At 41.3% G+C, this 25,833-nt stretch overlaps 1 protein-coding gene across 2 annotated transcripts in view; it reads left to right on the top strand.

The window, feature by feature from the left end:
• Positions 1-20,314: 20,314 nt before the first annotated feature.
• Positions 20,315-25,833, top strand: part of LOC118362633 (gamma-aminobutyric acid receptor subunit alpha-2-like) — a 41,091-nt gene continuing 35,572 nt past the window's right edge. Inside the window, exons 1-3 of one of the 2 annotated variants that reach the window (XM_035743130.2) lie at positions 20,315-20,769; positions 21,207-21,292; positions 21,980-22,101. In XM_035743130.2, the coding sequence (XP_035599023.1) occupies positions 21,222-21,292; positions 21,980-22,101 (193 nt within the window). In that variant the 5' untranslated portion in view covers positions 20,315-20,769; positions 21,207-21,221. Of the gene's footprint in view, positions 20,830-21,206; positions 21,293-21,979; positions 22,102-25,833 lie in introns of both variants that reach the window. The other variant, XM_035743129.2, reaches the window with a different exon arrangement.

Genomic DNA, 25,833 nt, shown 5'->3' with positions numbered 1-25,833 from the left:
TAAAGTAGAACACACAAGAAAGTAAGTAAGATATATGTATGTATTATCATTTAACCTTTATTTAACTAGGCAAGTCAGTTAAGAACAAATTATTATTTTACAATGAAGGCCTACCCCGGCCAAACCCTCCCCTAACCCGGACGACGCTGGGCCAGTTGTGCGCCGCCCCATGGGACTCCCGATCATGGCCGGTTGTGATGCAGCCCGGGATAAAACTAGGGTCTAGTGATGCCTCTAGCACTGAGGTACAGTGCCTTAGACCAGTGCGCCACCCAAAATGTATACAGGGTCAGTTCCAGAGTCAGTACCAAAACCATATTTACAATGCGCAGGGATGTTGGAGTGGGAGTGTTAGATATGTATAGGGGTAATGAATAAATAACTAAGACTAAGCTAAGACTGTCTACAAGCCGCCGTTACATCTTTATGTCCTTGGGTTGTCCCTCTCTGCAGCCTTTCACCATGTCAAATTATAATGAAAACTGACCTAATTGTTTTTTTCATTGTTGTTTTTCCATTGCTGCTCTTATGGGAAGCACCACGTCTCCAGTTGTAACATAAGATGGATACCATGTTTTTGTGCTGCTACCATGTTGTGTTGCTACCATGTTGTTGTCATGTTGTGTTGCTTACATGCTGTGTTGTCATGTGTTGCTGCCTTATGTTGTTGTCTTAGGTCTCTCTTTATGTAGTGTTGTGTCTCTCTTGTTGTGATGTGTGTTTTGTGCTATATTTATTTTTTTAAATCCCAGGCCCCCGTCCCCGCAGGAGGTCTTCTGCCTTTTGGCAGGCCGTCATTGTAAATAAGAATTTGACTTGCCTAGTTAAATAAAGGTTAGATACAAATAGAAGGAATTTACATCCCCAGACTAATCCATTTTTCTAGAATGGATGTGTACCAGATTAAAAGTTTTCAGTGAATAAATTGATAATGCCGTGCACCATCCACTAGATTTCTGTAGTTGATGATGTATTTTCCCTGGGATGCGCTGATGATGTGCATTATTTGCTCAGCTAGGTTTCATCTCTGTGCTAAGTGTCATCACAACAGCTGCAGAGAAGACCAATGTGCACATTGTTGACAGGGCTCATTCATAATGGCTGTTGTCAGGGCCACAGTAGCTGACTTCTACCTTTTCACCAAGTGTACTCTGCAGAGAGAGACACCATACACATGAATTATCTTATTCCTGTGTTTGTCAGATCACTCTCAAACTTCCAAACAGACTTACTGTAAGTTAATGGTGATATAAAGTGACATATACTGAACGTACAATACATGCTGATATGTTTACTCTGTCATGGGGATACATACAGTGCCTTGCGAAAGTATTCGGCCCCATTGAACTTTGCGACCTTTTGCCACATTTCAGGCTTCAAACATAAAGATATAAAACTGTATTTTTTTGTGAAGAATCAACAACAAGTGGGACACAATCATGAAGTGGAACGACATTTATTGGATATTTCAAACTTTTTTAACAAATCAAAAACTGAAAAATTGGGCGTGCAAAATTATTCTACCAGATTTTGGAGCATTGTAATGCTGAAACAGGAGGCTTTCCACAAACTGTTGCCACAAAGTTGGATGCAAAGAATTGTCTAGAATGTCATTGTATGCTATAGCATTAAGATTTCCCTTCAATGGAAATAAGGGGTCTAGCCTGAACCTTGAAAAACAGCCCCAGATCATTATTCCTCCTCCGCCAAAATTTAAAGTTGGCACTATGCTTTGGGACAGGTTGCGTTCTCCTGGCATCCGCCATCCCCAGATTAGTCCGTTGGATTGCCAGATGGTGAAGCGTGATTCATCACTCCAGAGAACGTGTTTCCACTGCTCCAGAGTCCAATGGCGGCGAGATTTACACCACTGCAGCCAACGCTTGGCATCGCACATGGTGAACTTAGGCTTGTGTGCAGCTGCTCGGCCATGGAAATCCATTTCATGAAGCTCCCGACGAACAGTTCTTGTGCTGACGTTGCTTTCTGAGGCAGTTTGGAACTGGATAGTGAGTTTTGAAACCAAGGACAGACCATTTTTATGCGCTACGCACCTCAGCCCTCAGCGGCCCCATTCTGGGAGCTTGTGTGGCATACCACTTCGAGGCTGAGCCATTGTTGCTCCTAGACATTACCACTTCATAATAACAGCACTTACAGTTGACCGGGGCAGCTCTAGCAGGGCATAAATATGACAAACTGACTTGTTGGAAAGGTGGCATCCTATGGCGGCGCCACGTTGAAAGTCACTGAGCTCCTCAGTAAAGCTATTCTACTGTCAGTGTTTGTCTATGGATATTGCATGGCTGCATGCTCGATTTTATACAACTGTCAGTAACAGGTGTGGCTGAAATAGCCAAATCCACTAATTTGAAGGGGTGTCCATGTAACCGATGTGAAATGGCTAGCTAGTTAGCGGTGGTGCGAGCTAATAGCGTTTCAATCGGTGACGTTACTTGCTCTGAGGCCTTAGTAGTTGTTTTCCTTGCTCTGCAAGAGCCATGGCTTTTGTGGTACGATGGGTTACGATACTTTGAGGGTGGCTGTTTGGCTGTTGTCAATGTGTGCAGAGCGTTTTTGGTTCGAGCCCAGGTAGGGGCGAGGAGAGAGAAGAAAGCAAAACTGTGAGATTGATGCTGTTGACCCGGATCACTGGTTGCTGCGTAAAAGGAGGAGGTCAAAAGGGGGGTGAGTGTAACCAATGTGAAATGGCTAGCTAGTTAATGGTGGTGAGCGCTAACAGTGTTTCAATTGGTGACGTTACTCGCTCTGAGGCCTTGAAGTAGTTGTTCCCCTTGCTCTGCAAGAGCTGCAGCTTTTGTGGAGCAATGGGTAACAATACAGTTGTTGATGTGTGCAGAGGGTCCCTGGTTCGAGCCCAGGTAGGAGCGAGGAGAGGGACGGAAGCTTAACTGTTACATCCACATACTTTTGTATATATAGTGTATTTGGAATGGCTATAGATGATGAGTCATTTTACATTAAAAAAACAAGTAGGCTAAAGATACAGTGAAGTTAGTGAGTAAGAATGTAAGATTAGGCCTACATCAGTGGAGGTTGCTGAGGGGAGGACAGCTCATAATAATGGCTGGAATGGAGCAAATGGAATGGCATCAAACCATGTGTTTGATATATTTGATACCATTCTACTGATTCCACTCCAGCCATTACCACAAGCCCGTCCTCCCAAATTAAGGAGCCACCAACCTCCTGTGGCCAACATGTAGTAATATAAAAATACCATGAAGTATATAAAGCATGACAATCAATGAATCAATATGGTTATCAATAATCAATCAATATCAATTTCAAAAAGAGAAAGTAAATAATGTATTCACAGTTATTTAATTATTTGTATACAAATTCATATTATAACATACTGTTGATTTACTTAGGATATCAAAATACATCAAACAATATCAAAAAGGTAATCCCCACATTGGTAGATCATATAAAGGAGGTACATTGAACAGGAGAGGAATGTAATTGAATTGTGTCTGTTAAAGTAAAAGTGAACTGTAAAAACTCTATGCCCTCTAGTGGTTTGAGATATGCCAAGCCCTTTAGCTGACACTGTAACTGTGAAGCCACTGTCTAATCATTCCATCATTTTCAAGTACCGAAATAATAATAATAAGTTATAGTTATAATAATAACTGTACAAATATTATTTTTGCCATTATGTCTTGGTGGTTTGAGTGCCATATAACTCTTGTCCCACTGCAAGTAGCCTAATGCAGGTAAGCAGATTTTAACTGCAGTATCAACACAACCATCTAAACATGCAAATGCAACTGAATCTCATTATAATCATCATGATTGATCTAAAGTTTGCTCACATTTGTAATTGCCATTTGAAATGTATGTATTTTTTGCCTCAATCAGTATCGCGGAAGTTCATCGCTATATAGTGTGATTGAAATGTAAAAGCAACATCCGATGAGCCGACAAATGCAGGGTTTACCGTGAATACAGTCTCACTGGAACAAGCATGATGCAAGGCTCAACAACACACTAATCGGTCCCAGAGAAATATTGTCTGACCTCTATCGACATCTAGTTGTGGAATGTGCATCCTACAACCATAAGCACAGTGTACATTGCCGGCCATACACTTACAACCAAATCTCCAGACTAGTGTTTCCCAAGGTCAGGGGTGTGAAATGCAGGATGAAAAAGTATGGCGTCTTTCCCTTACGTTTGAATGACATCATGGAAAAAAGACGTCTAGTTACCTGATGTAAAAAAAAAAAAAAGCCAAGCTTTTCTTCACTGGCCTGGTTACACATCCACCATAGCTGCTGGAACCATGTTGTGTAGGACAATGTGAAAAATATCCGGGCCAGAATATTACAGTTAGGGTTGGTACAGTAGTATAAAAAGGGTATAGCTAAACTGTATTTGTACTTCACCCTCAGTGTCTTTAGAGTCATCTACAAAATTGCTTCCAACACTCTACTCAGAAAACTGGATGCAGTTTATCACAGTGCCATCCGTTTTGTCACTAAAGCACCTTATACTACCCACCACTGTGACTTGTATGCTCTAGTCGGCTGGCCCTCGCTACATATTCGTCGCCAGACCCACTGGCTCCAGGTCATCTACAAGGCCATGCTAGGTAAAGCTCCGCCTTATCTCAGTTCACTGGTCACGATGGCAACACCCATCCGTAGCACGCGCTCCAGCAGGTAGGTGTATCTCACTGATCATCCCTAAAGCCAACACCTCATTCGGCCGTCTTTCGTTCCTGTACTCTGCTGCCTGTGACTGGAACGAATTGCAAAAATCGCTGAAGTTGTAAACTTTTATCTCCCTCACCAACTTCAAACATCAGCTATCTGAGCAGCTAACCGATCGCTGCAGCTGTACATAATCTATTGGTAAATAGCCCACCCATTTTCACCTACCTCATCCCCACAGTTTTTATTTATTTACTTTTCTGCTCTTCTGCACACCAATATCTCTACCTGTACATGATCATCTGATCATTTATCACTCCAGTGTTAATCTGCAATATTGTAATTATTCACCTACCTCCTCATGCCTTTTGCACACATTGTATATAGACTTTTTTTCTACTGTGTTATTGACTTGTTAATTGTTTACTCCATGTGTAACTCTGTGTTGTCTGTTCACCCTGCTATGCTTTATCTTGGCCAGGTCGCAGTTGCAAATGAGAACTTGTTCTCAACTAGCCTACCTGGTTAAATAAAGGTGAAATAAAATAAAAAATAAATAAAAAATCAATGACATGAAACAAAGAAAGACTTTGAGTGGACTGTGGAGTCAGCTCTAAAAATAAACATGTGTGCTTCATTGTGTGTGTGTGTGTGTGTGTGTGTTTGAAAGAGAGAGCAAGTAAGCAAAAAAGTGGGGGGGTGAGAGGGAGAGTGAATGAGAGAGCAAGAGGTCGGGAGAGTGCAAGAGGAGGAGAGAGAGAGCAAGAGGAGGGGAGAGAGAGAGCAAGAGGAGGGGGGAGAGAGAGAGAGCAAGAGGAGGGGAGAGAGAGAGAGAGAGAGAGAGAGAGAGAGAGAGAGAGAGAGAGAGAGAGAGAGAGAGAGAGAGAGAGAGAGAGAGAGAGGGAGAGAGAGAGAGACAAACAAACACAGTAACAGACATTCTGGGGTCTTTCTGATCTCCTCATCCATACAAAGTGCCATTTGTGATTAGTGTTTGTGTCTGAGGAGAGTCTGAGTCCCATAGGCAGGCATTCACCTCACACTTGCTGCCTGCTTGTTCCACTGTGTACTTATAGAACAAAGACACACTCATTTGTACAGCCTGGGGCTAGTGCCCGCACATGCTTTGCAAGCAACCACACACACACACACACACACACACACACACACACACACACACACACACACACACACACACACACACACACACACACACACACACACACACACACACACACACACACACACACACACACACACTGAGTTTGCGCCAGCTGCAGATGCTGAAGAGAAGTAAAAACTAGAGCATGAAGCTAAATTACATATCAAAGGTGAAGTTCAAATGAAGTGCAACAGCATCAACACTTGTTTTTTTTTTATCATGAAACATATGGGAATTGCCACAGTACAATTAGTGTGAGAAATAAGGAAGTATTTACTTCAGCTGGACTAAAGGGTTTGAGTTTAGGGTGGTCTCTGATTTGGTCCAACTTAAATAATGGAATTCCTTATTTGTCATGCCAGTTGTACAGATTGTTAACCCTTACACTAACCCTAACCTTAACCTAGACTTACAGTTTATGTCTGCTCGAGAAGCATCATTGGGTAAGGCTACCCAAGAGGGCGAACCGAACCACTCTCCCCCCTCCCATGCCCACACACATTATTTTTCAAAGATGACAGCATCTTCAGTGGAAGATTTCCCAGACGCAGTGTGTGGCTGGTTGCCCTGGTAACCTGTCTGACACCACCAACCTAGCCATATCAGTATCTGAAGTGAGAATGATGGCAATCAGAGATACTGACAATTTAGACATAATCCTATCAAACGAAAGGGTTCTCCGGTAGCGTTACAAGAACATCATACAATCATAACGCTTTCTGCGTTATGATAAACAGTAATTGTGAATCATTAGAAGGCAAATGAATGTGCTCAATGTGTTCACACAGAGTCACAGTAAGTGTGTTCTCACACACCTCAGGGAGTGATTTCACCAGATCAACTCACAATCTGTCCAGAAGCTTTCAGTCCTGGCAACTGTGATCGGATCTTATCGGACGGCACAGATCTCATCACAAGATACATTTCAGTAGGTGTAATCCGGGGCTACGTGACACATATTTTTCACTACTACAGTTGAAGTCGGAAGTTGACATACACTTTAGCCAAATACATTTAAACTTAGTTTTTCACAATTCCTGACATTTAATCCTAGTAACAATTCCCTGTATTAGGTCAGTTGGGATCACCACTTTCTTTTAAGAATGTGAAATGTCAGAATAATAATAGCGAGAATGATTTATTTCAGCTTTTATTTCTTTCATCACATTCCCAGTGGGTCAGAAGTTTAAAAACACTCAATTAGTATTTGGTAGCATAAATTGTTTAACTAGGGTCAAATGTTTCAGGTAGCCTCCCACAAGCATCCCACAGTAAGTTGGGAGAATTTTGGCCTATTCCTCCTGACAGAGCTGGTGTAACTGAATCAGGTTTGTAGGCCTCCTTGCTCGCACAGGCTTTTTCAGTTCTGCCCACAAATTTTCTATGGGATCTCACTCCTCTTCAATAGCTGTGTAAAGTTTCTGGATATTGGCGGGAACTGTTGTACACATCGATCCAGAGCATGCTCAAAGGGTGACATGTCTGGTGAGTTTCAGGCCACTGGGATATTTTCAGCTTTCAGGAATTGCAACACGGGGCTGTGCATTATCATGCTGTCGGGAGAGTGGGGTGTGCCCAACTACACAAGTAACAACGAGTAACCACACAAGAGTGCGTTTACTTTAGCTTTTAGTTTCTCTGGCGTTCTAGTCCACAAGCCGTTCAGGCAAGAGGGTGGTTAAAGATGGTGGCCACCTGTAGTCTCTTGCGGTGTGGCCTCAATGGCAGAGTCTGTAACTTTCTTCCTGAGGAGTATGTGGAAGGAGAGAGAACCACATTGTAAGTAGGAGAGTAGGCACAGGGTGGCTGTCTTCCTAACTGCTCCTCTTGAGTGAGGTCCAGCCTGCATTCCCTAATCAGTTGATTAGGGAATGCCTTGCAGGTGTGCCGAATAGTTATCCTGCACAGGTGTGTTGGGTAAGCAGAGCCGTGGCGCTGTCTTCGGATGGCCTGGTGCTGAAGGTAGTGCAGCCTTCCAACGTGCTGAACTGAGTGGAGCTTTCCACTTTGCTGCAGCCAATGCAGCCGTCCATGGTGCAGAAGTGAGCGCACCTGTCTCCTGTGCGGAGGTGTGTGGCGACAGATGAATAGCTTGACAATGGGCCTCAGGATCTCGTCACGGTATCTCTGTGCATTCAAATTGCCACCAATAAAATTGAATTGTGTTTGTTGTCCGTAGCTCATGCCTGCCATACCATAACCCCACAGCCACCATGGGGCACTCTGTTCACAATGTTGACATCAACAAACCGCTAGCCCACACGACGCCATACACGCTGTCTGCCATCTGCCCGGAACAGTTCAAACCTGGAATGATCCTTGAAGAGTACACTTCTTCAGTGTGCCAGTGGCCATCGAATGTGAGCATTTGCCCCTTGAAGTCAGTTACGACACCGAACTGCTGTCAGGTCAAGATGCTGGTGAGGACAACAAACACGCAGATGAGCTTCCCTGAGACGGTTTTTGACAGTTTGTGCAGAAATTCTTCAGTTGTGCAAACAAACAGTTTCATCAGCTGGACTGCCGTGGTTAGACGTGGTCTGCGGTTGTGAGGTCGGTTGGACATACTGCCAAATTCTCTGAAACTATGCTAGAGGCAGCTTATTAACATTAAATTCTCTGGCAACAGTTCTGGTGGACATTGCTGCAGTCAGCATGCCAATTGCACGTTCCCTCAAAACATCTGTGGCATTGTGTTGTGTGACAAAACGGCACATTTTAGAGCAACCGTCTATTGTCCCCAGCACAAGGTGCATTTGTATAATGATCATGCTGTTTAATCAGCTTCTTGATATGCCACACCTGTCAGAATTATGGAATGCCATGATAATCCACACCTGTTGAATGGATTATAATGGCAAAGGAGAAATGATCACTAACAGGGATGTAAACAGGGATGTAACATTTTTGAGAAATAAGCTTTTTGTGAGTACAGAACATTTCTGGGATCTTTTTTATTTCAGCTCATTAAACGTGGGACCAACACTTTACATGGTGCGTTTATATTTTGTTCAGTGTCGTTCTGATTATTTGCCATCAATACAGAAATCCTGGAGACTAATTTGAGCAAAAAACACCAAAACTAAATATCCCAAGTTTAATCCTCTGAAAAAGTTGTCCTTCTAAACTTCTCCATAAGATGGCATACTAAGTTTGCTTAATATCCCTATATAAAATATGCAACCATAGCTGTTATTATCATGTGCCCATTGCGGTAACAGTGTACTCACCGCTACCACAGTTAATTTGTTGTGATTTGATTTCCTGTTATTCATGATATTTTCAGATACAACATTGAACTATCAATTTATCACATTGATGTTGAGACTATTGCAGAAATTAGAATATGTATTTGCATATGGTTATTGGAAATTACAGTGCAGATGTTTTAATAACAGCTTGTCACTAATGTTGTTACTCTTCATTAGCAGCGTCATCGTAATGTAATAATTGTATTTTTAATCTCTTGGAAAAAGGGAAAACCATCATTGAGGCAGTGGATGCCCTTGCATTTCTAATTTGGGCTTAATTACCTTATTGAGATGACTACTAAATTGATTATCTGGTCTGCATATTTACATTTTATTCATTTAGCAGACACGCTTATCCAGAGTGACTTACCCTAGTGTTGCAAGCCCCATGTGCTACCAACTGAGCCACATGGGACCAGCCTCAAGAGGCTAGCGTATGGGTCGGCTCCTAATGGCCTCTGTTCCTTTAATTGCTGTGATACTTCAATGTGTTCCCTGTTTGTCTCCATGGTCTGGTCATGCCTTCTCAACAATTCACACCCGTTGCCGCACTGGTCCTGAGTTACAACAAAAGGTTAACATGTTAATCCTTCAATGCAGTAGGAAATGTGATGACAGCACAGAGAAATAAGGGATGACAAGGCAGACAGAATAAACAGACAATAAGGCACATTGTAAGTGAAACACACAGCCCAAAGTGATGTATTATCATTGCTGGATTCAAAAGAAAATGTGGGTCTATAAATCTGATGCATAGGCCTACTTCCACTGTTGCTAAATGACTAAGCTTAGCAGAATCAAGAAAGAAGAAGTAAGTCACCTTTTAAAATGTACCATCATTTCCCCATGCTGAGCATGCACCAGTGAAAATCCTAATAAACTACTTAAATCTGGTGGTCTGAAGTGACCTCCCATCCCCATGAGGATTTAGTGAATGAACCAGGATAATAGGCACACGTGTCATCCACACCCGATTCATAACACCTACAGCCAAGGGTTAAGGGATGGATTCCCTATTGACGTTTTACAAAGCGTTGAACTCAATCAGCCTTGCATGTTACTTGTTGAACGATCATTTAAACCACACCAGTCCCCAATTTCACACCCATTAAACCACCATGCATGCTTTTCTGGTCCCCTTCCACCCATCCATCAATGGGTACCCATACAGCAGAGGGCAGACTGGACTCCCCGAGGAGAGTGAGGGGCATTGTGGCCTGGATCTAATGTGAAGATCATCGTACAACTGTAGTTCATTTGGCAGCTTTTGGGTGCAGATCAAAACATCTCACTAGAATTAGATGTGAATTCCAGTCAGGGCAATCAAACACAATGAACCAACCACTCCAAGTGGTGGACAAAAACAATGACTTTCATCTCCGTGCTGATTGATCCTCTTTAATAAGGCCTAAATGTAGAATGGAGACCTGGGTCTTGGTTGTTGTTGTAAAGTTTATATGCCAGTGTTGTCAGGATTTTTTTGTGTGTCCTAATCACTCAATCAGAACAGCTGCTTTGGAGTATCCGTGGAAGATGTTTGTTATATGCCATAAAATGTCAACAAATGTCATATACTAACTAGGCCAAATAAAACAGCACATTTCCCCCTTATGCAATGATTGGACTAATAGGAAAACAATTAAGCAGCAAAATTCTGAACACTAGCTTTTTGGTACAGTGTGTGAAAACAGTCCAACAATAATTAAGCAAAGCACCAAGTCCCATGAAAGTGCTAAGCTCTTTTGTAATACAGAAATGAGTAATATACACACGAGGAACATAATCCAGTTATTCCCAAATGTCTGCCCACGGCCTTTTCCCAACAGGGCATTGAGAGTAGGTTCAGGCGGAACGGTTATTTGAAAAGGGAATAAGGGATCTGAACTATCTATCTATCTGAACACATGAGGAATCAGCTTCATTGCAGTATGTCTCACTGGGACTCACTAGGGTCTGCACGCAGTTACTTCTGTGTGGGGAGTTACTTCTGTAATATTTATACTTTCACACTTCATATGAACTAAAACTAAATAAAGTAATACACTTTTGGAAATTAGACAACAAGAGCCCCACACCCTATGGGTCCACAGAACCAGGCTTGAAGAAAGCTGGAATAAACATTTTCATTTTTTGACAGGAAACTATTATATTTGTCTGGCATGAAATTTGCATATTAATTGTGCTGTGGTACAGTTTCCACACGATGCTAAATATGTATGGCCTCTTGAGTAATGACTATTGGTTTAGGTGAGACAGAAGGCAAGCCATCAGAGATAAATTAATCCTATACACAATACCTAATGAATACTTAATGACCAAATATGTGAATTTCAACATTTTGCCACTTTAGCCTTCTTTAACTCATGTTACATGCGTCAAGAGTGAAAGCAGATTTTTCACAATACGTTATGTTTCAAGATCATGACAATTTCTGTGTTGACTAATCAGATTGTGGACATTTTTAAGGCCTTTGTTGTGTCCCCCCATTCATACCCTCTGCACTCATCCACTGGGAGATAATACAGATTATTGCAAATCCTCTGTTGATGACTGGGTTTGTTCTTGTATGAAGTTGCTGTTAAATTGCTCTGCCATTATTAGTATTAGTATTATTGTATGAGGTATTCTTGTTGGGGTTACCCCTGTGCTGTGATGTGGGTTTTATATGGGGTGTATTCTCTTTTCTCTCCACTGGCTATCTGGTAAACAGGCTACACTCGAGGCAGTCTCTTCTGCTGATGTGTGTGGGTCTGGTAGTGGTACTCTCTCTATTCTACTCTTTTCCTTTCGGCATGGTTAATACCTGCCTGGCACCCAAACAAAATCTTTCTTTACCCCTCTCGAATAAATACCGCTACAAGCTTATATGAATCATGGCCATACTATCAGGGCCAGATTAAGAAATCATAGGCCTGTGGCTTAAGGTTCGGGTTAGGGTTAGTGGAAGAGTAAACTAACATGCTAAGTACTTGAAAAGTAGCAAGAAGTTGAAAAGTTGTCTTTGATGAGACTAGAACTCGCAACCTTTGAGTTGCTAGACATTGGTGTTATATGCTTACCAATCAACCCTCGCCCAAATAATCTTTGCCTTATGCAACCATACTAAACATAACATATCATACTAATTTGAGTGTGCCGGATTTACATTTACATGTGTATAAAACGAGTATACAGCCATGCAATCTCGATAGACCAACATTGGCAGTAGAAAGGCCTTACTGAAAAGCTCTGTGACTTTCAACATAGTCATAGGAAACATCTACAGTAGGAGCAACAACGGCTCAGCCACAAAGTGATAGGCCATACAAGCTAACAGAATGGGACCGACGAGTGCTGAAGCAAGTAACGTGTAAAAAATCTTCTGTCCTTGGTTGCAACACTCACTACTGAGTTCCAAACTGCCTCTGGAAGCAACATCAGCACAAGAACTGTTAGTCTGGAACTTCATTAAATGGTTTTCCATGGCCGAGCTGCCGCAAACAAGCCTAAAACAGGCAAATGTCGCCTGGAGTGGTTTAAAGCTCACTGCCATTGGACTCTGGAGCAGTAGAGAAGCGTTCTCTGGAGTGATGAATCACGTTTCACCATCTGGCAGTCCGATGGACGAATCTGGGTTAGGCAGAACGCTACCTGTCCCAATGCATAGTGCCAACTGTAACGTTTGGTGGAGGATTAATGGTCTGGGGCTGTTTTTCCTGGTTCGGGCTAGAACCCCTTAGTTCCAGTGAAGGGAAATTTACAATGACATTCTAGACGATTCTGTGCTTCCACCTTTGTGGCAACAGTTTGGGGAAGGCCCTTTCCTGTTTCCTCATTACAATGTACCCATGCACAAAGTGAGGTCCATACAGAAATGGTTTGTCGAGATCGGTGTGGAAGAACTTGACTGGCCTACACAGAGCCCTGACCTCAACGCCATCGAACACCTTTCGGATGAATTGGAACGCTGACTGCGAGACAGGCCTAAACGCCCAGCATCAGTGCCCAACCTCACTAATGCTTGTGGCTGAATGGAAGAAAGTCCGTTCAGCAATGTTCCAACATCTAGTGGAAAGCCTTCCCAGAAGAGTGGAGGCTGTTATAGCAGCAAAGGGTGGACCAACTCCATATTAATGCTTATGATTTTGGAATGAGATGTTCGCATGTTCCACATACTTTTGATCATGTAGTGTATTTCTTTTTTTATTATTATTTTATATAAATATCTTAATGTTAGAAATAGATTAGGTCATTAACAATCATAAAGTCCTGAAGCCCTCATAATAGAATCACAAACCTCACATATTACAATTCAAGGTCCTGAAAAAACTAGACACTGAATCCTGTCATATTTATATGCATGTCAGATGCTGTTAGACAAAGTTTATACAGTGATGTCATTATGTCATAGACCACAGACATTGTAGACGCTTCCCTCACCAGACCCAACATATCTCAAGCTGCCTTTCCTGCAGCTCAACTCAGCAGCCAAATTAGTTATGACGTGTTCAGTGCAGTATACACATTTCTCCTGAGGGTAAAGAGCCTTTTGCTCATAGAGTCAGACTGGGGATTTTATCTTGCTGCCTTAATGACTCAAGTCATATACGGAACAGATACAAATTGGGGAAATGTCCCTTTCAAATAATTCTTCAGGGTGTAACACAGTAAAGATGTAATCTATAGCAACATTTTTAGTGCCTATTGAGCGTACTCGTATTGAATTGTAATCACACTTCTGCAACAGTGTCACAACCACAGCTGGGTTATGCTACAGTAATTTGAGCATTCGCTTACAGTGACAAAAGAGGTCAAGCTGCTGTAACTCTACAGCGTCTGTTGTGAGGTTATTTCAGCTCTGCCATGGACTGCAATAGCATTCAGAGACAGAAAGGTTGAGCTCTTTCTAAATGGAGTCATTCTAGGTTACCATTGATTCGTATGATTCATAGCTACTCGACCAGGAGTGTTTCAAAGGTATCCTAGGTTAGGCTATATCTAGATCAATCTCTTTTTATGGTGTTAATTACTGTTTGGTCCTCCTAACTTTTTAAGGTTGGGAGCACCATTGCTACTAATGTGTTTGCTCATAGATTCCCTGGCTACTAAAGACTTGACTGCACATAAGCTGTCACCTAGACTTTTTAATGGGTTAACACGCTCTTCTCTGGTTGGTGGGCCACTAACAATTCTTGTTAAAAAACAAGGCTGTGGAAGATAGTGTTATTATTACATTTCGTCCCTCACTATTGAATTCATTCACACAGTTGATTCTCAGCTGGTGGCTGGCAATCCCCTAAATGACCCTTTTCTAAAAAAAAAAATTGTTTTGATCATACCTCAGAGGGAACACACTGCACTTTCAGTCACTCATTCTCCTGCTAAACTACTGATTGGTATTCTTCCCAGGCCCCTATCTCACCCCATGGTCCATGTGCGTTAATTGCCCCTTCTCGCTGGGCAGGGCAAAGCTGGCCAAAAGACACTATAAACAGAGCAGCATGTCCCCAAACCCTTCATCAACACCCTAACATCATTGCAGAGAATTGTTATAACCCAAACTCTTTATCTTTGTGGCATGTTATTCAATGGAGCCATTTCAGTACGAACAGAAATTGTATTCGAATTCCATAATTTAGAATTTTTATTACAATATTGAATTTGAATGTAATGCTTTTAAATTTGTAACGCACACATTTAATCATTTAAATCATAAATTGAACATGTATTTCATGACTTAACACAGAATATTGAATTGCGTTTTACAATTCAATTTCAAAGTAATTGAGTATTCAAGATCAATATTTATATATTCAATATCAATATGGTACATATTGTATTCATTGTCTGTGTGTCAAGTTTATAAACAATCATTTAAAGTTGATCAACTTCTCAGTTGCATTCAGATTCAGTTTTCAAATTCAGTTCTCTATATTCAGATCAAAACCAGAGACAACACAATGGTACTTTGCCAGCCAGGAAAGGTAGAAGAAAACAGATGGGTCCGTGTATCCGGGCTCATTGGGATGTCGCTATCTCATTGAAGTTGACATTTAAAATTGTTACGGTAGGGTTAGAGTTAGGTAAGGGTTATGACTAAGGTTAGAGTAAGGGTTATGGTTGATGATCACAGTCCGCATAGAAGGGAATGTCACAAAAAAATGCAATTTGGCCCCCGTAAGAATACAGTTGAATAGCCCTGTCATAGCCCTTCTAAGGCTAGCCTTTCCACTCTCCCTTTCATTTTGCTATTGTGACTGACTGGGTTCAAACCAGGTCTCCTGCATGTTTCAAGACTGTGTTAACCCACTTAGCTAAAGCCTATTGGGATAAGTTCAGGAAGTTCATGTAAAGGATGACAAACTACCTGCCATAGAGCAGCATATAATCTAGTGGTTAAGAGCGATGGACTAGCAACTGGAAGGTTGCTGGGTCAAATCCCTGAGCCAACTAGGTGAAACAAATATATCAATGTGGCCTTGAGCAAGGCTCTTAATCCTAACTGCTTCAGTAAATTGCTCTGGATGAGAACATGTGCTAAAAATTGTAATTAATTTGTATTTGTCACGTGCAGTGTACTGTAGACTAACAAAAACTGCAATAAAATGCTTACTTATGGGCCCTTCCCAGCCATGCAGAGAGAAAGAAGATAAGAGAAAAGGAAAATACACAATGAGTAACAATAACTTGGCTATTTACACAGGGTACCAGTACTGAGTGAATGTGCAGGGGTATGAGATAATTGAGGTAGAAATGTACATATAACTAGGAATAAAGTGACATAATACACAGCAGAGTATATGATGAGACAAAAAAAGTTAGTGTGAAAGGGCCCATGCAGATGGTTACCTGGACTAACTATTTAGCATTCTTATTGCTCTTGGGTAGAAGCTGTTCAGGGTCCTGTTGATTCCAGACTTGGTGTATCGGTACCACTTCCTGTGGGAAGTCCCAGGGTCCTTGGCTTAGTGATGAGCTTGGAGGGCACTATGGCGTAGAACACTGAGCTGTAGTCAGTGAACAGAATTATCACATACATGTAGGTGTTCCTCTTCTCCAGGTGGGAAAGGACAAAGTGGAGTGCAGTAGAGATTGCGTCAACTGCGGATCTGTTGGGGCAGTATGTGAATTGGAGTGGGTCCAGGGTGTCTAGGATGATGGTGTTGATGTGAGCCATGACCAGCCTTTCAAAGAATTTCATGGCTACAGATGTGAGTGCTACGAGTCGATCGACATTTAGACAGGTAAACTTGGCTTTCTTGGGCACAGGGACTATGGTGGTCTGCTTGAAACATGTCGGTATTACAGACGGGGTTAGGGAGAGGTAGAAAATGTCAGTTTAGACACTTGTCAGCTGGTCAGCGCATGCTCCGAGTACACGTCCTGGTAATCCGTCTGGCCCTGCGGCCTTCTGAATGTTTAATTTTGGGGGGTAGATCAGCTTTAATATCGCAGATAGATTGTGAGGTCTATCAATGTAATGTTTTGCATAATTTCTAATCTCCGTTATCTTTATTATTTAAATATGTTTTCCTTCTTTATTATTTTCCCTAACCCTACCACCACTCCCCTAATTGAAGTAAACTAGTGGACAACAACACTTTGACTTCTACTTCCAGCTTATACTATATACATTTTAGGGACACAATACATTTGACATTGGTTATCTTTTTTAGTCCCACACTTCAGGTACCTTCAACCTCTCCCATGTACTGTATCTCTGAAAATCATCCAGTTTTGATTTCTACTTGCCATTCTTTTTTCAGCTGTGCTGTAATGTTTCACAAAAGTTCCGGACCTTTCTATTCTAATATTTTGTACAGATTGTAAATTAAAGATTAACATTTTTACCAAGAGTATTATTATATTATACATCGATTGACTATGGATTTTCAAGACGCCCAACAGTGGTATTTTCAGAATGAGTTTTAGGTAAACGTTGTGATTTTTCAGCCATTCCTACATATGGGCAGCACCAAAACAAGTGATCTAATAATTCTGTCTCTTCGTAGCAAAATCTGCAGAGCTGGGATGGTTGTACCCCCCATATACATAACATTATTTTGGTCGCAAAACTGTTGTATAATCAATTACAGTGGCAAGAAAAAGTATGTGAATCCTTGGGAATTACCTGGATATCTGCGTAAATTGGTCATCAAATTTGATCTGATCTTTATCTACATCACAACAATAGACAATCATAGTGTGCTTATAACACACAAATTATTGCATTTTTCTTTACTATATCGAATGCATAATTTAAACATTCACAGTGTAGGTTGGAAAAAGTATATTGGAATGCATTTAAATTAATAGGTGTGCCTTGTTAAAAGTTGATTTGCGGAATTTCTTTCCTTCTTAATGCGTCTGAGCCAATCAGTTGTGTTGTGACAAGGTAGGGGTGGTATACAGAAGATAGCTCTATTTGGTAAAAGACCAATTCCATATTATGGCAAGAACAGCTCAAATAAGCAAAGGGAAATGACAGTTCATCATTACTTTAAGACATGAAGGTCAGTCAATCCGGAAAATTTCAAGAACTTTTACACGAGCAATGGACATGAGAAACACGAGCAATGGACATGAGGCCGGTGGAAATCTGTCCTTTGGTCTGATGAGTCCAAATTTGATATTTCTGGTTAAGACCGATGTGTCTTTGTGAGATGCAGAGTACAGTAGGTGAATGGATGATCTCTGCATGTGTAGTTCCCACCGTGAACCATGGAGGAGGAAGCGAGATGGTGTGGGGGTTCATTTGCTGATGACACTGTCAGTGATTTATTTCAAATTCAAGGCACACTTAACCAGCTTGTGTCACGCCCTGACCTTAGATATCTCTGTTTGCTATATATTTTGGTTAGGTCAGGGTGTGACTAGGGTGGGTACCCTAGGGTTTTTTGTATGTCTAGGTTTTTTTTATGTCTAGGGTTTTTGTAGATCTAGTAGTTTTTGTATATCTATGTTGGCTTGACATGGTTCCCAATCAAAGACAGCTGTTTATCGTTGTCTCTGATTGGGGATCATATTTAGGCAGGCCCTTTTCCCACTTTCTGGTGTGGGATCTTGTCTACAGTTTGGTGCCTGTGTGCGCACTAGTAGCGTCACGGTTCGTTCGTTCGTTCGGTTGGGTTGGTTTGTTTTGGTGAGTTTCAGTTCTTTTAAAATATGTGGAACTCTGTTCACGCTGCGCCTTGATCGCAACATTACGACAGTCGTGACAGCGTGGCTACCACAGCATTCTGCAGCGATACGCCATCCCATCTGGTTTGAGATTAGTGGGACTATCATTTGTTTTTCAACAGGACAATTACCCGACACACCTCCAGGCTGTGTAAGGGCTATTTGACCAAGAAGGAGAGTGATGGAGTGCTGCATCAGGTGACCTGGCCTCCACAAATCCCCTGACCTCAAACCAATTGAGATGGTTTGGGATGAGTTGGACCGCAGAGTGAAGGAAAAGCAGCCAACAAGTGGTCAGCATATGGGGAAACACCTTCAGGACTGTTGGAAAAGCACTCCAGGTGAAGCTGGTTGAGAGAAAGGGTGGCTACTTTGAAGTATCTCTAATATAAAATATATTTTGAATTTTGCACTTTTTTGTTTACTACATGATTCCATGTGTGTTTATCGTAGTTTTTATGTCTTCGCTATTATTCTAAAATGTCAAATAAAGAAAAACCCTTGAATGAGTAGGTGTGTCTAAACTTTTGACTGGTACTGTATGTTCTGGGGAGTGTCGTCTTCCGGGGAGGGTCGCCCGGGGAGGGCCAACTCTCCCAACAAATCACAAGGTAGACTTGCCAAAATGTTGTGATTGAAAACCAAAGTAGGCAGGCAAAAATGTTTCAATGTTTTTCGTGAAAGTAGTTATTGCAAACTTGCGAAATTCACTCATAAAAAATCTCTATCTTGCCAAGTATTATTTAGTGTCTGGGGATATGAACAACAGTGGATAAGACAGTGATGTAGGAAGTGACGTCGTTCCTCTTCGCCAAACTGACATTGTATCCGTACAGACATGTAAACTGGAACATTGGCAACCCGTCTGTCTAGACAAGAGAGGTGAGGGGCATGAGATTTTAAAGGTTGCATTTTCAATCACTTCATATAGCGCCAACATGGTATTGCATGAGAGGGTGTGGCCCATGACCCTTGACCACCATGCAAGGTTGTACCCTCCTAGGTCTTATCTCACAGGAATTTGCCTTTTTTCACCAAAACGGCAGAAGAACTGGAATAATATTAGTGGACATAAAACAGTATGTAAATTCAATAGGGTTTAACACAGCTTGAACCCCTAATAAAAACACTTCCCGACCCCACCCTGAGAGCACACATCTTGTCATTATTGCATGGTGGCTATGGTGTTTACAGATGTCATGAAAATAAACTTCAATCTAACAATGTGTGGCAAATCTAAAAGACAAGGCCATAATTCCCTGCAGGTTATACTACATACAGTGCATTTGGAAAGTATTCAGACCCTTTGACTTTTTCCACATTTTGTTACCTTGCAACAGTTGATTGATTTACTCAGTACTTTGTTGAAGCACCTTTGGCAGTGATTACAGCCTTGAGTCTTCTTGGGTTTGGCGGTACAAGCTTAGCACACCGGTATTTGGGGAGTTTCTCCTATTCTTCCCTGCAGATCCTCTCAAGGAGGGGGATACCTCCTCTCAAGCCAAAATTATTTTTATTGGGTTGTTAACACATTCTTGTATATAATGCCAATTATATACAAAAATGCCAATTTTTGAATGCCAATATTATTTTATTAATGCCAATATTATTTTCCGGGCTCACGTGTGGTTCAGTTGGTAGAGCAAGGCACTTATTACGCCAGGGCTGTGGGTTCGATTCCCATGGGGGACTAGTACGGACAAACATGAAAATGTATGCTCTCACTACTTTAGTCTGCTAAATGACACAAATGTAATAAGGTAATGTCATCCAATTTGTATGCTGTTTTATAACCGGGTAAGATACAGTCTAATATAGTATATGTCATAGAATGCATATGATATTGTACAACTGCGATTCCATTCATAATGTAACCTAATATACAGTATCATACTGAATGGATTGTCACACAATAATACCAATTGCCCTGAGACCATGTTCATTTCTGAGTTAATTAGGATAGGCGAAGTCACGCAGCCTCTTGAGCGCATCCAAAGTGCCTCAAATAACATCTTAGCATCTATCCAACTCCTTTACTTGAGACCAGTTCTAGTTTTTGTATGGTGGTGGTGTGCTTTGTGTTGCAGAGAAAGAGCTTTTCCAGAACCCTCAAACATAAATTTGTCCCTGGAAATCACATCTGGGATTTATTCTGGTGGTCAAATGGTGGAAGCTATCTCTAGGACCTAGTATTTCTGACTCGCTCGTCTTCCTCACTTTTCTCCGTGGCTCGAGCCACGCGGAATTGGGCGCGCGGGTGCTTCCGTTACAGGTGAAAGGCGGGAGCCAATATCGAATATAATTGTGAACCACGGCACTTGGATACAGATGGACAGAGCTACATTCGGTCTTTTGGATTTTTCAGGGTTTGGAATACAATCAACATTTTTACGCGCACTCCGAGTACATTGCCAAATCTCCGTGGTGTAATTTAGATAATGCACAGTGCTCTTGGGCGCAACTTTACAGCTGAGTTCTCAGAAAGAAAATCAAAGGGTGGATACCTTGCGCTAGTCAGGTAGCCTAGCTGTCAATCGCCTCTTTGTTTTTCTGCGTCTAAGTGACAGTTGCCTTGAAGGTTTGATGATTTCCAAAACGTTTTCAAAACATCTTCTTGCTCTCCATTCCAGCAAATAATAATGGAGTTTTCAATAACTTCAATATGTTTAAAAAAAAATATGTATCGTGTTTTTTATAGAGTGGTCGAATTTATTTGTGTTTTGCATGTTGCCATCACATTTGATGTCTTTGCATGGAATTTATAGACTATACAGCGCATGACTATTTGATTTTGGATAGAGAAAAAGGTTTATAGAATTAGTTTGCATTAATTTGTTAACATAAGACAATAATTCAGAATTAATGGTATTGCTTAGCATTTTAATCGAATGTCTTCATGAATGGAATTTCGGGCTCTGAATATTGCCTTTAATTAGGCATCCTCCCATTCTGTAGGTTTGTATTTCAGCAATGACCAAGCGGTTGGATTTATCACATTATCTAGCGGTGTTCTTCTCGATGATGGTACTGTGGCAGTCAAGGTAAGTTTCGTTGAATTTTCTTCATAAAAAAATAAACAATCAATAGAAAAAACAGTAAGCGGTGTTTGCGAGCACTGCATCTGCACGTTCTAAATCTTCTCAATTTTGGCCACTCTAAATGGTTCTCAGATTGGAATACATTTTATTTAAATTTTATTATCGTGATAACATGGTGCCTGGCACAATTTGTGTGGAGAGCGGAGACACCAATTGCGCGGTGACCTGAAAAGGAGACTATATGTGGAGATTGCGCACAGCTCCAGGAAGTTAGAACATTTGTATGAATCTGAAGAAAGAAAACGTAGTAATGTGATAATCGATTGATGCTCGATTTCTTGGTGCCTTCCTTCATTTATCTTCGGAAATGTTTAGGAATTTCTTTGGTGAGGTGGAATTGTCTGTTCTATAATCAACAAATGAGAGAGAGAGGCTGGTTGTCTTTGCAAGAAGCCAACTGAACCACATTAATTCACTTTTGTGGTCCTTAATAGATGGCTACAGAACAATTGTTTTTCCCGTAGTGCTCTGTCCAATTTCAAGAGACGAAGTTGGCAGAGAGAGGTTGAATTAGGTTTTTATGTTCCTTAGGAAAACACACAAAAACAATGTTTTTCCCACATATGTCAATTTTCCCCTCACATCTCTCCTAATCATTGATGTTTCTGCTACTTAATGTTACCTACGTAGATCAAGAGTGGAATCATCGGCATATGCTTCAGAAGCCTTCAAAAACAATATCACTCTGTTCACCCGGATCTTGGACAGCCTTCTGGATGGCTATGACAACCGTTTACGACCTGGACTTGGCGGTGAGCAGTTAACATTGCATACTTTCCATATAAAATTAAATAAAATGAAAGTTAAATTGGTTTTAAATGTTGATCAGCTGCTCAGCAGGACCTTGATTAATATAATCAGGTGTGCTAGAGTAGAGCTGGAGCAAAAGCCTGTACACCTAGTAGGACTCCAGGACATATAAATATCTTTGAGATTTAACATGTTCTTGTGTCAGTCTCTTGCATTTCCCCAGATAGAAGCTTGTTTAAATTCCCAAATAACTTGTCTGGTGTCAGAATGAGTTACTGAGCTTGCATTTGCATCACCCTTATCACCAAGACAACAACACAGAAAGTATTATCTGCTGTAACAGAAGAGATACTGTAAGAGCTATTCTAGGCTGTTTTATTTAGGGCTGACCCAGTCAATTTGAAGTTTTGTTTGCGTGCATCCATTTAAACCGTTGACACTCAAATGTCGCTGTGTGTTTTGGTGTGTCTGGCTCACCATGATGATTGAGCAGTGTATTTTATTATTTATTTTATTTTATTTCACCATTATTTAACCAGGTAGGCAAGTTGAGAACAAGTTCTCATTTACAATTGTGATCTGGCCAAGATAAAGCAAAGCAGTTCGACACATACAACAACACAGAGTTACACATGGAGTAAAACAAACATACAGCCAATAATACAGTAGAAAAATTATTCTATATACGATGTGAGCAAATGAGGTGAGATAAGGGAGGTAAATGCAAAAAAAAGGCCATGGTGACGAAGTAAATACAATATAGCAAGTAAAACACTGGAATGGTAGATTTGCAGTGGAAGAATGTGCGAAGTAGAAATAGAAGTAATGGGGTGCAAAGGAGCAAAATAAATAAATAATTACAGTAGGGGAAGAGGTAGTTGTTTGGGCTAAATTATAGATGGGCTATGTACAGGTGCAGTAATCTGTGAGCTGCTCTGACAGCTGGTGCTTAAAGCTAGTGAGGGAGATAAGTGTTTCCAGTTTCAGAGATTTTTGTAGTTCGTTCCAGTCATTGGCAGCAGAGAACTGGAAGGAGAGGCGGCCAAAGGGAGAATTGGTTTTGGGGATGACCAGAGAAATATACCTGCTGGAGCGCGTGCTACAGGTGGGTGCTGCTACTTTACCTTGCAGGGTCTTGTAGATGACCTGGAGCCAGTGGGTTTGGCGACGAGTATGAAGCAAGGGCCAGCCAACGAGAGCGTACAGGTCGCAGTGGTGGGTACTATTATGGGGCTTTGGTGACAAAACAGATGGCACTGTGATAGACTGCATCCAATTTATTGAGTAGGGTATTGGAGGCTATTTTGTAAATGACATCCACAAAGTCGAGGACCGGTAGAATACGAGAGTATGTTTGGCAGCATGAGTGAACGATGCTTTGTTTTCGAAATAGGAATAGGAAGCCAATTCTAGATTTAACTTTGGATTGGAGATGTTTGATGTGAGTCTGGAAGGAGAGTTTAATGTTTAACCAGACCCCTAGGTATTTGTAGTTGTCCACATATTCTAAGTCAGAACTGTCCAGAGTAGTGATGCTGGACGGGCGGGCATGTGCAGGCAGCGATCGGTTGAAGAGCATGCATTTGGTTTTACTTGTATTTAAGAGCAGTTGGAGGCCAGAGATGGAGAGTTGTACGGCATTGAAGCTCGTCTGGAGGGTTGTTAACACAGTGTCCAAAGAAGGGCCAGAAGTATACAGAATGGTGTCGTCTGCATAGAGGTGGATCAGAGACTCACCAGCAGCAAGAGCGACATCATTGATGTATACAGAGAACCCTGTGGCACCCCCATAGAGACTGCCGGAGGCCCGGACAACAGGCCCTCCAATTTGACACACTGAACTCTATCAGAGAAGTAGTTGGTGAACCAGGCAAGGCAATCATTTGAGAAACCAAGGCTATCGAGTCTACCGATGAGGATGTGGTGATTGACAGAGTCGAAAGCCTTGGCCAGGTCTACGAATACAGCTGCACAGTATTGTTTCTTATCGATGGCAGTTAAGATGTCGTTTAGGACCTTGAGCGTGGTTGAGGTGCACCCTTGACCAGCTCGGAAAACAGATTGCATAGCGGAGAAGGTGCGGTTGGATTCGAAATGGTCGCTAATCTGTTTGTTGACTTGGCTTTCAAAGACCTTAGAAAGGCAGGGTAGGATAGATATAGGTCTGTAGCAGTTTGGGTCAAGAGTGTTCCCCCCTTTGAAGAGGGGGATGACCGCAGCTGCTTTCCAATCTTTGGGAATTTCAGACAACACGAAAGAGAGGTTGAACAGGCTAGTAATAGGGATTGCAACAATTTCATTATGATTGTGGACTCTCTAATTCATAGTGTCCTATGACTCACAAGGCAAAATAGCTCCCAATACCTCAATGGCTCCCAAGAGAGGCTCCCATTGTCCCAGTTCTAATGAGCGGCATAGACACTGGATGTAGTGTACAAAGATTAGTCTTAGTCACAACTAGGGCATTTTGTTAGAAAAGGTAAGATAACGAAAAACCAAATGCCTACTGTGTCAATGTGATTATCCTGATAACTGTGGCTTTGCTGAAAATTCACATCCAGAAGGATACAAATTCACATTTGGGACAGCCCTTTAGTCATGTGCAGTTTACAACTGGCCTTGTTTCGAGGTAATTTCCCTTACAATGGTACTATAGCTCCAATTGTGATTTGCTGGCAAGGATGTACTTTGCTTCTGGCTTCTTACTGATCCAAGAGCAGCCCATATTAGGTGTGAGTGGTGTGATTTATAATGCCTGGTCCGTAAAAGATGACTGATCATGGTTATACAGTACACTGATCCCAGTACAGTCACTGATCCCATTTGTGTGATTGAATATGCTTTCTTGACTCGTTTATTGAGGACTTACTGAGGTTTTAACTTTTCATGGATCCTAGAAAAGCCCACAAGGTGCTATGATTTATGTTGATGTTTATCTACTGTAGTTATAGATATTATTTCATGACAGAAGCCCTCTACAGTCAGGCAGTAATGTTAATTTGGTTTCCCATGAGACCAAAGAAGACAGATGCACCAGATGTGTACTGGGAAATAGCTGTTCTATTTATGGGAAATGGGATTTTTCACTAAGAGATTTTAGAATTGCACAATAGCTCCCAGGTTTGGCTTAAATCAACGCTTACAGTTGTAGACAATTCAGTGCAATTCAAAATAAGTAGACTGTTTGTTTGTTTTTCACTCCTGACCTCAAAAGAAAATGTAAGAAGCTCAGCAAACCTCATAACAGATAAAAAAGGCATGAATTCTGACGCGTTGAGATGACAAAGAATTTGAAATAAGTGATAATGATTTTCAAAACAATTACCAAAACTGTTGTTGCACAATTTGTGAAAGTCAATGTAAACCTTGTTTGAGATTACCCAGAGCTCCATTGTTTCTGCACCCAGTTATCACACAGGTATTAGGATAATCCATGTTCATGGTGTATTTAATAAAAGTGAAAACAGATTTCTCAAAATGTTTGCAAATGTGTTGAAAATGAAATACAGAAATATCTAATTTACATAAGTATTCACACCCCGACTCAATACATGTTAGAATCACCTTTGGCAGTGATTACAGCTGTGAGTCTTTGCATACCTGGATTGTACAATATTATTTTCTAATTTCTTCAAGCTCTGTCAAATTGGTTGTTGATCATTGCTAGACAACCACTTTAAAGTCATGCCATAGATTTTCAAGCAGATTTAAGTCAAAACTGTCACAAGGAACAT

The sequence above is a fragment of the Oncorhynchus keta genome, chromosome 29 (genome assembly GCF_023373465.1).
Source record: "Oncorhynchus keta strain PuntledgeMale-10-30-2019 chromosome 29, Oket_V2, whole genome shotgun sequence".
NCBI lineage: Eukaryota > Metazoa > Chordata > Actinopteri > Salmoniformes > Salmonidae > Oncorhynchus > Oncorhynchus keta.
The sequence above is the reverse complement of the archived record's forward strand: the minus strand, read 5'-3'. Positions and strand labels throughout refer to the sequence as shown.